Source organism: Nicrophorus vespilloides, unplaced genomic scaffold (genome assembly GCF_001412225.1).
Source record: "Nicrophorus vespilloides isolate i.1.1-1 unplaced genomic scaffold, Nicve_v1.0, whole genome shotgun sequence".
Taxonomy (NCBI): Eukaryota; Metazoa; Arthropoda; class Insecta; order Coleoptera; family Silphidae; genus Nicrophorus; species Nicrophorus vespilloides.
Genome location: NW_017096195.1, coordinates 68,939 through 82,326, shown reverse-complemented (window position 1 = coordinate 82,326; position 13,388 = coordinate 68,939). Strand labels below are relative to the sequence as shown.

General features: G+C 27.8%; 1 protein-coding gene across 2 annotated transcripts in view; it reads left to right on the top strand.

Moving 5' to 3' along the window:
* Positions 1 to 508: 508 nt before the first annotated feature.
* Positions 509 to 13,388, top strand: part of LOC108569986 (glutamate receptor 1-like) — a gene marked incomplete at its 5' end in the record, with an annotated part of 31,530 nt that continues 18,650 nt past the window's right edge. For both annotated transcript variants that reach the window (XM_017931786.1, XM_017931787.1), the window contains 3 exon segments: positions 509 to 661; positions 7,806 to 8,063; positions 11,866 to 12,119. In XM_017931786.1, coding sequence (XP_017787275.1) covers positions 509 to 661; positions 7,806 to 8,063; positions 11,866 to 12,119 — 665 coding nt within the window.

Genomic DNA, 13,388 nt, shown 5'->3' with positions numbered 1-13,388 from the left:
ATTATAAAATAACAACTATAATATATACACAATTATAAAAAAAGAACTGAAATAATGTTGATGATTTCAAAACTAATTATTTTTTTTTTGCGTTGTATGCATCTAACTCGGCACTCTATGTTTTCGCAATAAAGTATTCAATTTGATAATACTGGACATTTTCCACAACAAATTGATAACCCGTTATGTTGTCACTCTAGGTGGATTTGTAAAAAAAATGCAAACATACATTGTGTGTAGAAAAAAATTGCTTGAAGTACCCATTTGAGTACGCCGATTTTTTTAATTTAAAAAAAGTGCTATGTTAGATAAAAATATAGGAATAATACAATTTTGTTTATCTGTTTTGTAAATTTACCGTATGTAAATGTAATAAATGTCAGGTGAAGTTAACCCTGATTTATATTCCTCTTCCATATTCCCCGATTACATTTTCTTGTTTATATTCCATCCATAAATATTTGATGAATTTTCCGATTATTTCTTGTTCTCTATTTTTTATTTATAGGTGCAATATTCGAGCAGGGCACGGATGAAGTCCAAACTGCGTTCAAATTTGCCATGCTCAATCACAACCAGAACGTGACTGCACGCCGTTTCGAACTACAGGCTTATGTTGATGTTATCAACACCGCAGATGCTTTCAAGTTGTCTAGACTTAGTAAGTAGTTGAACTTATGTAACACACCTACCATTCCCGATACGTTCACTAGGTTCAGACACAACACAAGCAACGCGCAACCACGCGAAAACTTTTAATCTGTTGTTAGTTCGGTTGTTTGAGCCTCTCCAGGTAGACCTAATTTTCGCCATGCAACTAATATCAATAATAATAATAATATCCATTATTTACAAACACACAAAATAATAAAAACTTTTTAAACAACTTTTGCTATAAGTGTTTTCCGCATGCGAATGAAGAATTTCCCATTTTTATTATTCATTTCAACAACACATGGAGATTTATAATGTTTCACAATTATTAAATATATTCAAGAGATTTTTTAGAATAATAAATTTGATAGTTCGGATAATCTGTTCAGCCAATTTATCAGACTGTTTAAAACCGGACTAATCGAGGACTACACAAAAACAGACTTGATTATTTTAGAATGTATTTATTTATTGTTTAAATGAAATTCAGTTTGTTATGAAAATTTCAAACCGGAAAATCCGTTCTAATAGAAGCCGCACTATACTGTATATATTTTTATATTAACTCTCCAGTACTCGCGCTTGAATTTTTACACTTGTATCCCACGTGTGTACTCTAATGTTAATTACAAATGTATCCCATCATTTATAACATTACAAAGTAAATAAATATATTCAGTGGATTCTTTAAAATCATTAAATAGATACTAGATTTATAATATTTGCTTACATCAGTAATTACCATATTTTATTTTAATTTCAACTATATACAATATTATTGAATATGTTTAGGAGAATATTCGGGAGATATTAATTGAAACTGGATTTGTAGTGCATTTCCGTTATTTGCGTATATCAATAGTAAATATTACATAATTGCCGAATATAATTAATTAGCATTGATTATGTGAAACCGCAATTAACTAAATTCGTGTTTACATGCGCCACCGCTGAAATGTTTCATGTTTGCGGTGCATAAAATAATTCCATGGTAATGTAATTTATTGTGTAGTAAATTGAAGATGGGAACCTTCGTTGCCGCATACAATAAATAAAGTAAAATTGTTTTGTCTCGATCGATGATGGCTGAATTTAATCTCAAAGGTCACCACAAAAGTTATTATATCAATTTTGAAATGAAATTTCATATTTCAAGTGAATTGTATTCAGTTATCCGTGATATTTTACCAAAATTCAAACTTTTTTATATTGATATATATATATATATATTATATTATATTTCACACGATTTAAAGATTCCATGTTTTTAGATTTTTTTCGGCGAATACCTTTTCGAGGCGTTTTTTTATATCAACGGAAGAGTTAATGCTCTGGTATTTAAGGAAAATTTGAAGACTTGAATGAATCAAATAGACATGAGATCCGAAATTATCTTAATTGAGCACAATACTTTCTGAATTGCTGTCTTTAATTCGTCCAGATACGAGCAATATTTGTTTTTAGTAAATGTCTAAGAAGCAATTTCTTTTCTCACTGACTCATTTCCTAAGCAAACTTTTTATCTGAAAACTGTTGAAATAACACCAATATATAATCAATCAATTAATCTAGTACAAAATAAAATATGCATTTGATTAAATCAATCTTAAAAATCCTCATTTTATAAATAATACGTCGAATTGTCAGAAAGAAATAAGACGTTCCATCATCCGCGTCGTCCTTTGCAATAACTAAACTATCATTAAAAATAGTTCTTCCTATTTACAAAACTGGAAAAATGTAACAACCGACAAATCTTGAAAAGGCTAGGACAAAATGTATTGAGCAGAAAAGCAAACAATGAAATTATGATTTAAATATTTTTATATAGAAACTATTCTTCGCAGATTCTAATAATGTAATACAGTTGTATCTCGATTAACGAATAGGATGCGTTCCAAAAAAATACTGTGTTAAGAAAAACGTTTAGCGGTAAAAATACTGTCAGGAATTTTTATTTTTATTTCTCTTTAATTTAACATTTAACTATAATGAGTTATTGTATAATCATCGCTTCGCAATAACACTTCTTACTATATAATGTCAATGTCATTTAAGTACCTATCAAAATTATTGGATTTAATAATTTTTTTGACAGGAACTTTTTTTATTTTCTTAAATTTTATTGCTAACAAGATTTACTAAATCTTCTACTGAAAAAACATATTTTTTCCATTCCTTAAATTTTTAACAAGAGTCAACAAATAACTACATTTCGAACTTCTTGATTTGATTTGGTTTTTAGATTTTTCTTTATTCTGTAAAAATTTGGTGCCTTTCGATCGTTTCCTTTTTTAAAATAAAAATTATATATCAGGGCTTTGTTGTCTGTCAGGTGAATTATTAAGTTTTCATAATATGGGGAAAATTTGGTAAAGATTGAATGTTTTGAAAAAACCCTTTATCGTCAAACTTCTTGGATGTTATTTTATTCTTCTAATACAACTTCTTATTTTTTCTTATTCTTATTTGCTAGAAATTTTCTAGGGACTTCCTTATATCTAATTTTCGTTATCATAGGAAAAGTTAATCGGGATATTACTGTATAATAGGTATAAATTATATTCATCAAAAACATATTTTTTTAATTTATTTTTTCAATAATTAACTAGTTAACTTTCTCTTCGCTAAATGTAAATTTTTAAATGAATTAATGCAAAAACGCATTAAAAGTATTTAATATTCATGATAAACTCTTGTGAGTCGCAAATCTATAGTAATTTTAATAATAGGTAACTAAAATAAGAAATAAACTGGAATATTGAATAATGCGAGCTATTATATATAATTTAGTAGACCGCTTAATGAAAAATGAAATATTATCCTGAAGTAGATTCGATTTTTCTTATAAATGGCCCTATTGCATGGAAAATCGTGGCACGTTTTCCTTCCTCCCCCCATTTTTCTCTGTTAGTTTCGTTCGTGCTTTTTTTCTGCCCCTCAGCTTTGTATCTATCTTGCTCTTTCTCTCTACCTTACACACATACACACCACTTTCTTGGATAAAAGCTTATCCCTTTTGTACTCCCATTACATTTATGGTGTAGTAAAATCGTCCTAAAATGTGAGGCCAACCTTACAGGAAACCATTAGCAACCCTCTACATTTATAAAAGGGACCATTGATAGAGAAACTATTTTACACCCTATTGAATATTAAACAAGTCTTTCCAATATATTTATCCAGTTGAGTTATATACAAGAAAATGTGAACAGAAAATTATTTTTTCGATTTATTTCTGTCTTGATGTTTCGCTTTCATATCTTATTATTTATAATGTAAACTCATTAGCAATGCTGCTTTGATCCGGTTTGAAGATCAACGGAAATGACAAGAAATGAAGAAGAAAAAAAAGTGGAGTGTTTTGCTAAGCTCTCTTCGTCGCTCGGTAAGAGATGATCAATAATCCTTGACGTTGTAAAAGTTCGAGTATCATAAATGCCATTGAGGATAATATTATCAAAAGGTCTAAGATGATATTTTCAACGAGTACAAAGAGTGTGAATGATTTTTTTTCTGATGTAAAATATTTAAACAAGTTAATTCTTACTATGTAAACATTAAATATTTTACATGATAATTATTGTTTGATGCAAACTCTGAACAGTTTGTTTTAGATTGACATAATTTGGTAATAATTAATTTTCGTTTTAATGTGTGCTTTGTCCAAGAGAAGAAAGGAAAAATTGGAGAGGTTGGGGCAAATTACTTTGGCTTTCCTCTTTGATAAATATTTTCCATTTATAATGATTGCTTTCGTATTCAATTACTATAATTAATTTGTGTGTACATTAAGTGCACAAGGCGGTGGCTCGACTGGAAGGGTTTTCTTATGTGTATTAGATTTTAATCAATGTTCAATGGGAATTCGTAATAACAATTTGTGCGATGAAGCCTCAAGGAGAGTCTGACCATTTCGATGTAATTTTCATATTAAATCTGGTATATGTAGGTCATGCAGTAGTCATGTAGTCATTAATAATCAATAATGTAACACGGCGAGGGTCACAATAAGGCCACAAATCATTTCATTATGACGATGTCGCGCATATACGTTAATACGTCTATAAAATATATAATTTTTCATATAATAAAATATACGTATAGCATATTTCTTTTTTTTTTAACTTTTATTGATCATTCACAACCTGCCAACATTTCGGGCTATAAGTTGAATGTTTTTGTCAGACAGAAAAAATAAAAACTGAAAAACAAAATAAAAACATGGAGCGGAACGATTTCCCATCGGAAATCTTCCTATAAACAATTATAAATTTAACTAAAAAGAAATAACTCGACGACAATAACAACCCAAATAAAAATTGATTTTGACGGCACTATGAAAATTTAAACAATAAAACTAATTTTTATTTTCTAACGGAGAGGTCGAGAGTGTTGTGTCTCTTTAGTCTGTGGGGGTGGTTTTCAGGTCTGTTTTGGTAACGGGCACTGAATATGGGGATTTCACTCTTAATATTTCTTAATATAAAATTGTTGTAATTAATGTTATAATTATAATTTATTTATTTCTACAATAAAATACAAATACAAAGATTTTTATTAAATATTTTTTTTATTATGCCAATAAACTAAAAACTAATTGGTTAAACTATATAATAGTTGTTGCAAGTTATGTATTGCTTTGATCGTAAATATTTTGTGATTATCTAATTTTAAGACTAGTTTGCAAACAAATACTTCTACTTAACTACTATTTTATAATAGACATAGACCAATTTAATTAAAACACGTTCATTAATATTCATTATTTAAAAGTAAATATGGAATATTTATTAACAATCATTTGTAACGAACATTAGTTTATCTGGTATAATATTTCAATATTTGGTATCAGTGCACATATTTAAATGAAATATTTTTGTACCTGATATATCTACATATATATAAATCCAGTGAGCGTGTATTAAACGAATGTTTGAGAGTCCATTTCATTCTATTGTTAATATCCGCTCGACGTTATATAAATAACATGGAAAATCAATGGTTCCATTTGAATTATGCGAAAATATTTTCCGTACAATAGGCACAGAATTATTTGCATTTCCATTGCTGTGTAAATTAATATAAATGTTTTTTTTTTTAGTTCACATTTTGTCATTTCAAATTTTACCATTTAAAAAATTGAAATGCGAAGGTAAAAAGAGGATTTAACAATAACTTGAAACTAATAAATAAAGTTTTTACACTTAAAACTCCATATACAGAAATTTCTTCGGTTTTACTACAGTTCGATTTGCAATTAAAAAAAACACATTTTAATTGAGCTAAAAAATTAGTACACTAATAATTTATGTAACGGATATTCTTTTTATACATGCACATTTTCTATCTGTGCGATTTATTTTTGTATGTTTTTTTATGTAATGCTAATATGATGATATTGGTTATTATTTAGAAAATTAGTTTCATAGTTGTTACACAAATAAGATAATTTTATTTAAATTTAAGACTTTTTAAATAAATTAATTTTATTTGTGCAACAATTTTGATGCAATTCATTTTGATCAGGCATTAACAACTTTTCCTAACAATAATATAATTGATTTCAAACGTTACACAAAATATAAAATTTAAAACATAAATAAAGGGTGTCCCAAAAAGAACTGACATTTTAAATTTGTTGCCATTTTTTCGCAATAAAACCAGAGTAGACATTTGTATATGCTGTCGTTAGTCAATTAAGGATAACCTATGGAAAAGAGCACGACCAAACAACGCGTATAAATTGTAAAAATTCATCGTGGTCAACCGTAGGTCAGTCAAATTTGAAGATGCAAAAATCCAAAAGTGATTGATGAATTTCATATGCATCATTGACGGCTTGGTGCGTTACTGTCAATGTTATTTGATATTGTGTGATGATTTAGAACTTTTTATGGCCTAACATTAATCATATGGAAGACGTGGTTGGTTATTACTAGAAAAAAATAATGATCGTGTTATCTCGAAGCGAGGTGATTTGAACTGGCCGCCAATTTCATGTGACTGGCTTGACACCGTTAGACTTCTTTTTTTGGGATTATCGTAAGGATAGAATGTACATCATTAAATCACAAACCATTGAGGACCTCACAGTTCAAATTCGACACAACATTGACGAAATTTCCCAGCAATTATATCAACATGTTATAGAAAATTTCATCAAAAAAGTGAACATGTACTCCCAAGACATAGGCTGTTATTTGTCAGTTGTTTTGTATCACAAATAACCACCATGTCTCTACTTTCTAATAAAACAAAAAAAAATCTGTTATCAAATAATAAATGTGTTTTATTAAAAAAAATATATATCAGTTCATTTTGGGACACACTTTACATTCGTCATTCTACTTTATTTTATAATATTATTCTAATTTAGTATAATCACTAAATACGTACAACTCTTCATAACTAATTTAAAAAATAGTGTTCTTAAATCAGAGTTTCGAAAACTATGTTTGAAGTGTTTTGTTGCAGGAAAAATCTTAACGATCACATAATTCGAAGATTGATGTAATCTTGCTTATATTGATTTAATAATTTTCAAACTTTTACTTTGTTTTATATGTTTGTTTATTAAATAATAAAAATTCAAAAAATATTTATTATAGAATGAATTATTATTAAGAATTAGTGATTTATATATGTCAATATTGAATAATATATATATAAAAACTTCTATTAAAATATGTAATAATTACATTTAAAAGTATTCAACACTTTCTTAATGAAGAAAAACTTTATAATGGCCTCAAGTAATTCTTCTAAATGGTTTTGTGCTTCGTCTTCCTGAAATCATTTTCCTTTCCGTGATTATAAGGATAATAATAAACTTTGACCTAGTTTCGACAAATATTTTTACCGTGTAGAAAGCTTTTCTCATCGCTGACCTTATTTCCCCGCTCATTTTATTAAATAAAAAAATAATCCATGATTTATATCCAACTAAAACGAACACACATGCATGAATCATGAATCGCTTATACCATCGAAACCCCACTTTTATCTCAACGACGCACGCTAAACGTTCTCATGTAACTAGACTAGATCGTAAATACCTACCAGAATAATCCGATAACCCATAGCTATTATGTTATACATCCGATGATGATATAATATCATGTTGTAATGTGCTTCCTTTATGTTTACAGTATGCAACCAGTTTTCGAGAGGGGTGTTCTCGATGCTGGGTGCAGTCTCGCCGGACTCCTTCGACACTCTTCATTCCTACAGCAATACATTCCAGATGCCATTCGTGACGCCGTGGTTCCCAGAAAAGGTCCTGGCTCCCTCTTCGGGTTTCCTGGATTACGCCATTTCGATGAGACCGGAATACCATCAAGCCATCATTGACACAGTCAGATATTACGGATGGAATAAAATTGTTTACCTCTACGACTCGAATGATGGTAAAGCATTTTTTTTTTATAAAAGAAACGTTACTTAATATTCCCACTGAATCGTATGCGAATATTATATTTTACATAAAAAAAATGGGTAATGCTTTCCATGGGAAAGACATATGGCTTTCGATTTTTCATGCCCTTTTTAATCACGACAATTTATCGCCGGAAAAATTGCATTTTCATTTCGCGTCACTGGCAAATGGCATTATTTATCATTGCTGTAAATCGAATTTCCGCAGTAGTATTGTTGCAAAAAAAAAATATATATGTGGAACGAATCTAAATCATTCTATTAATCTGATAAATCGAGTTATTTTCTAAAAAAAAAGCATCGGCCTTAATGAAGTTAAATGTTGTACACTCAATAAAGTACTTTTATAAATATGGAAGATCTATACGTATTAAAGCAAACATTGCAGAGACCATCAATCATCATTTATCTTGATATTATATGAATTAATTTCAAGAGTGGCTACTTTTATTAATGCAAAGTAATTCATCTCCTGTATTATAATAATTAAGTATTTCACTATTATTAATACTAAGAAATAGTATTATACAATTTATCCCTAAGTAATCAAATATAAAATCTACATTAAAACTGATTAAGATATAGGACTTTTAAAAAGCCAATAAAAAGTTGATAATTAATTAATAAAGAAATGCTATGTATGTAATGCTGAAATGTATATGTACTACTCACACGGTGTATTTTATACACCACATGTATTACTGACAGTTCATAAAAGATTGTATTACAAGAAAAGACGTTTTCATGTTAACTAATCCTTTTTTATAATCTATTGTAGCTCATGTAAGCACAAAATATTTCAGAGCCTGTACCATAGTTTGTCCATAGTTTCTTATACCCAGATAACAATAACAAGCCTAAAACTGCTAGCATTTCTGTGTTTGTGACATATGCAGAGCAATAACGAATGTGCACAAAAACAACTTTTTTGTGCCGCAGTCAACACTATACTGCACCAGCCTTTAATACACACTTTGGGCATGATGGGGAAAGAGAATAGAGATGTGGCACCATTTCTTAGAACATTGGTGTAATTTTTAAACCGGCGCGAGTAGTTCAAGGTTAACTTAAATTTAGAGTTTATCTTACAACATTAATCATGTATCGAAATAAACTCCCATATAACCTTTGGTTTGGGTTAGATACAAATTCAGTTAATTTTCTTTCTTGACACTTAAATGATGTATATTGCAATTGTCATTGTTAACCTATATAACTTCTATAGGAATATCTTTTCTAACAATACAATTGTATTTTTAATTTTATTTAATAGTATCCAAGACACATAGGGTACACAAATCTTGTTTTAGATTCATTATTGATTTACCATTTTCTACAAATATAGGACTTTTGAAAGCTTTTCTAATTAAGATTTTGCAAAACAATTTTCTTCATTTCAATATTTTAATGCATTTTTTAAACTTCTTTCAGATTCATTTATTGGTTTGTAAATTATACATTTCCTTTTATTTTTCCTTTTATTTTTTTTTTTTAATTTTACTTTTGGTATTTTCGGTTCTAATCTTACATCCTTTATTTAAATAGTAAAACTAAAAATACTATAATTAATAAAATATAGTAATAATAGTAATATAGGGTTTTGATTTACTTCCTTGAATATATGAATTTGTGCACAGATAATACGTATATCCAGTTTCCAATACGCCACAAACTGGAAACCGCAATAATCACAGATCTACATAAACTAAATGCAGTATATGAGTAGGGTTTGCCAGGTGTCCGGTTTTGACCCGACAAGTTCGGTTAGAAACCCCATGTCCGAAGTTCGGATCGAGTTTATACGATGTTCCAGTTAATTTATCGTTCCGATTTGGACAAAATTGAATTCTGAAAGTTTATTAACGCTAAAAATTAATGTTTCAAGAAAAGTGTTATAGTTGAAGAAAAGTTTCTCAAGAAATATAGTTTCAAAAACAAATAAAATAAATAATATATTTTTTTAAATAAATAAATAAATATAAGTGATTTATCTTATTACAATGCTATAGAAACAAATAAAATAATATTGTTCTAATTTTCACAAAAAGTAAACATAAATAGACTAAGCAAAATACATATACGTATATTTTATAGATAATCGTCCTTCATAGGAAATTACATAAGTAGTAGTAGTAGCTATTTGTGTTACGTATGTTCCACTTGACTTATTCAGGCAACAAAACCTCAGCGAATAAAAATATTCTCTATACTTAATTTCCAATAAGACGGATGTAAAATCAAATTATTTTATCATAATAATTTATTTATAATAAAAATATTTATGTACTTAAATTATAACAATAGATTATATACTTATTATTTTTTTAAATTATGTTATACAAATCTTCTGTTATACAATGAAACTTACTATGTTTAGACTGTTCGATATCTAAAAATCAAATATTCTAATTTAATTTTATTGAGCTGATAATTTATAGCTGCTAGTTGATGTGAGACTTCTTGCATAAATTTTAAATAATATGTAAATTTAATATGTGGAGTAAGTAAGCATATTGTCAGAATATGTAAATTTTAATTTAATTTAAAGTTTGAAGAAGCTCTGAGTTATACCATGAAATTTAGTTAGGTAACATGTAAATTGTTAGAAAATGAACTTGAAGCAGATGAAAACTGATTAACGCCGACGTTTTTATTTATAAAATCGTTTAACTGAAACATTTGTTGGGAATCAAAATACATCAAATTACATAAAGATCTTATTTAGGAATAAATAAATAATTTTATTACCTATAATTACTGTACATAGCTTTAAGAAATATACATTGTAGACTGATAATTTCATGCAGATGGTTTTATCGTTAAAACTCTATTATAGCAAAAAAAAAAGAAGAATTGATGAAGTTCAATTTCATTGATATATAATAGATAATTAACGTTATAAATCGTGATGCCAATAGTTCGAAGAAGTAACCCAAACTTACATGAATAGGTCAAGGAGTAAGTAAGTGACTGATATTGATGTTTATAAAAAAGAATGTACGTTTTAAATCAATGAACAACAATACAATACACCTTTTGTTTGTTGGTAAACCTATAGTACATGATTTTACACAAAAGAACTATAAATAAAATTAATAAATCATTAATTTAAATTACTCATTCCTTTATTAATATTTACCATCTAATCTATTGACGTAATTACTACAGAAAATCAATATTCAATCTATCACATTGTTTGAACGGTTGAAAGTTTTATTAATATTAATATAAATTAATATGAATAAAATAATTTAAGTAAATTATTTAATATAATAAAATTCAAACAAATCTAAATTAAATTCGTTAAATAGTTCTGCGTATTATGCATGTACATACAACTTTGAAATTAACTGGAACCGACATGAACTTTAATAAACTTTTTTAATATGCTTTTTTATGTCGCAAACTTTTATTAGTAATTAGAATTTATTTGATGCAAGCCGTAAAATGTATATATATACAAAACGGAAGGAAGTTGGTTTTATTGGACGAGAGTATTGTTGGAATATTTGTCCGTGGAAAGTTTTAATGGCGATCAATGCTATTAAAATTAATGTTTGTACTTAAAAAAAAAGTTTTAAATGATTTACAGTATTCATTGCGATGCAATAACGTTCGTGAATCGTAAAGTAATATCGATGTCGGTTACCCTTTTGATATGCCATCTTTGAAGCAAGCGGATACGAAAATGTTCGAGTTTAAGATTGGATCGTGGATTACGTGGACGGGGTTTTTAAATATTTTCTCTCTCCGATCTTTTTTTTCTGTTCGCAGGTTTATTGAGGCTGCAGCAGATATATCAAGGTTTGATACCGGGGAACGAGAGCTTCACGGTTTCGACGGTGAGGAGAATCAGTAATGTTAGCGAGGCTTTACAGTTCCTTAGGGGTTTGGAGGAACAATCGCGATGGGAACACAAATACGTCGTTCTCGATTGTTCCGCGGACACAGCCAAAGAAATCGTTGTAAGCCACGTGAGGGACATCGCCTTGGGCAGGAGGACTTACCATTATCTTTTATCTGGATTGGTAAGACAATCATACTTTTGATTTCATGTGAATTTTGAATAGTCTCTTGAAATTAAGTTTTCTGCCATCATAATAATAGTATCTGCATTATTACCATTGTGGTTTCTAAAAATATACTACATTTTTAATCAAAACAATAATAAACTGCAAATGAAATAAATAAATTATAGATTCAAATTTAATTTTTTAATTATGTTTATAATTATTGATGGGTAAAGTCTACACAAGTTTTAAGATTATTTCGTTTAATTCTAACTACTATTATATATAACTACAAAATATATTAAAAGTAATGTGTGTTTCTTTCTTAACATACTAATATATATCTTTTTAACATACTTTTAAAACATAAATGTTAGCGAGAACTGTTTTAAATAGTTACTTGAAATTAATATTTCTAAGTTCTTAGGGTTTGTCATTTTTTTGAATAAAACTATCTAATTTAAAAACTACTTTCAACTAAAAAAAATCTTCATCTTAATTTCTTTTTATTAAAATTTGAATACCAGTTTTATAGAGAATTTGAGAACCGAAAACTTCGTTTTTGATAAAGTCGGATTATAGAAACACTTGTTTAAAAGATCGAACACTTTAATATTGTCTTATGAATATTTGTAATTTGTTTATTCATATTTCAAAATAAAAATTAAGTTAATTTGGTTTTATCTCTTTGTTTTCTATAAAGCGCTTATGGAGATGCAAAAGGGAGAAGCAATTTATTTAATTTAATTAGTCCCAAGTGCACGTTCTCTCCCTCATATAAACACTAGCAGATATTATATTTCAAAAGAATAGTAAAACAAACCGTGAGCTCAAGCACTCGACACTTTTTTATATAATATGCAAATGTTCCGCAGTATATGATTCTATTAGCAATGAAATGTATTAATAAATAAAGATTTTTTTTACAGTCTTATGTTAATAATGTCTCAATTTCAATTTATATAATTATCATCAATGAAAATATGAAAATCAAAATAATAAGTAATCAATATAATTATTAAAATGATAGGAAATTGTATAAAATTTATATTGAATTAAAATTAGTACATAATGGTACTTTGGACAAACGATCATAAAATGTCATTCACATATTATAAAATCAATAATATGTAATATTAGAAATAATTTAGAATATATATTATTGTTACTATAATAATTACATAATTATTATTAACATATTTGGAATAATATACTAATTATATAATTTGCAATGCCACTATTATTAGTTATCTAACGATGCGTGATTCATATAACGGTTAGCACATT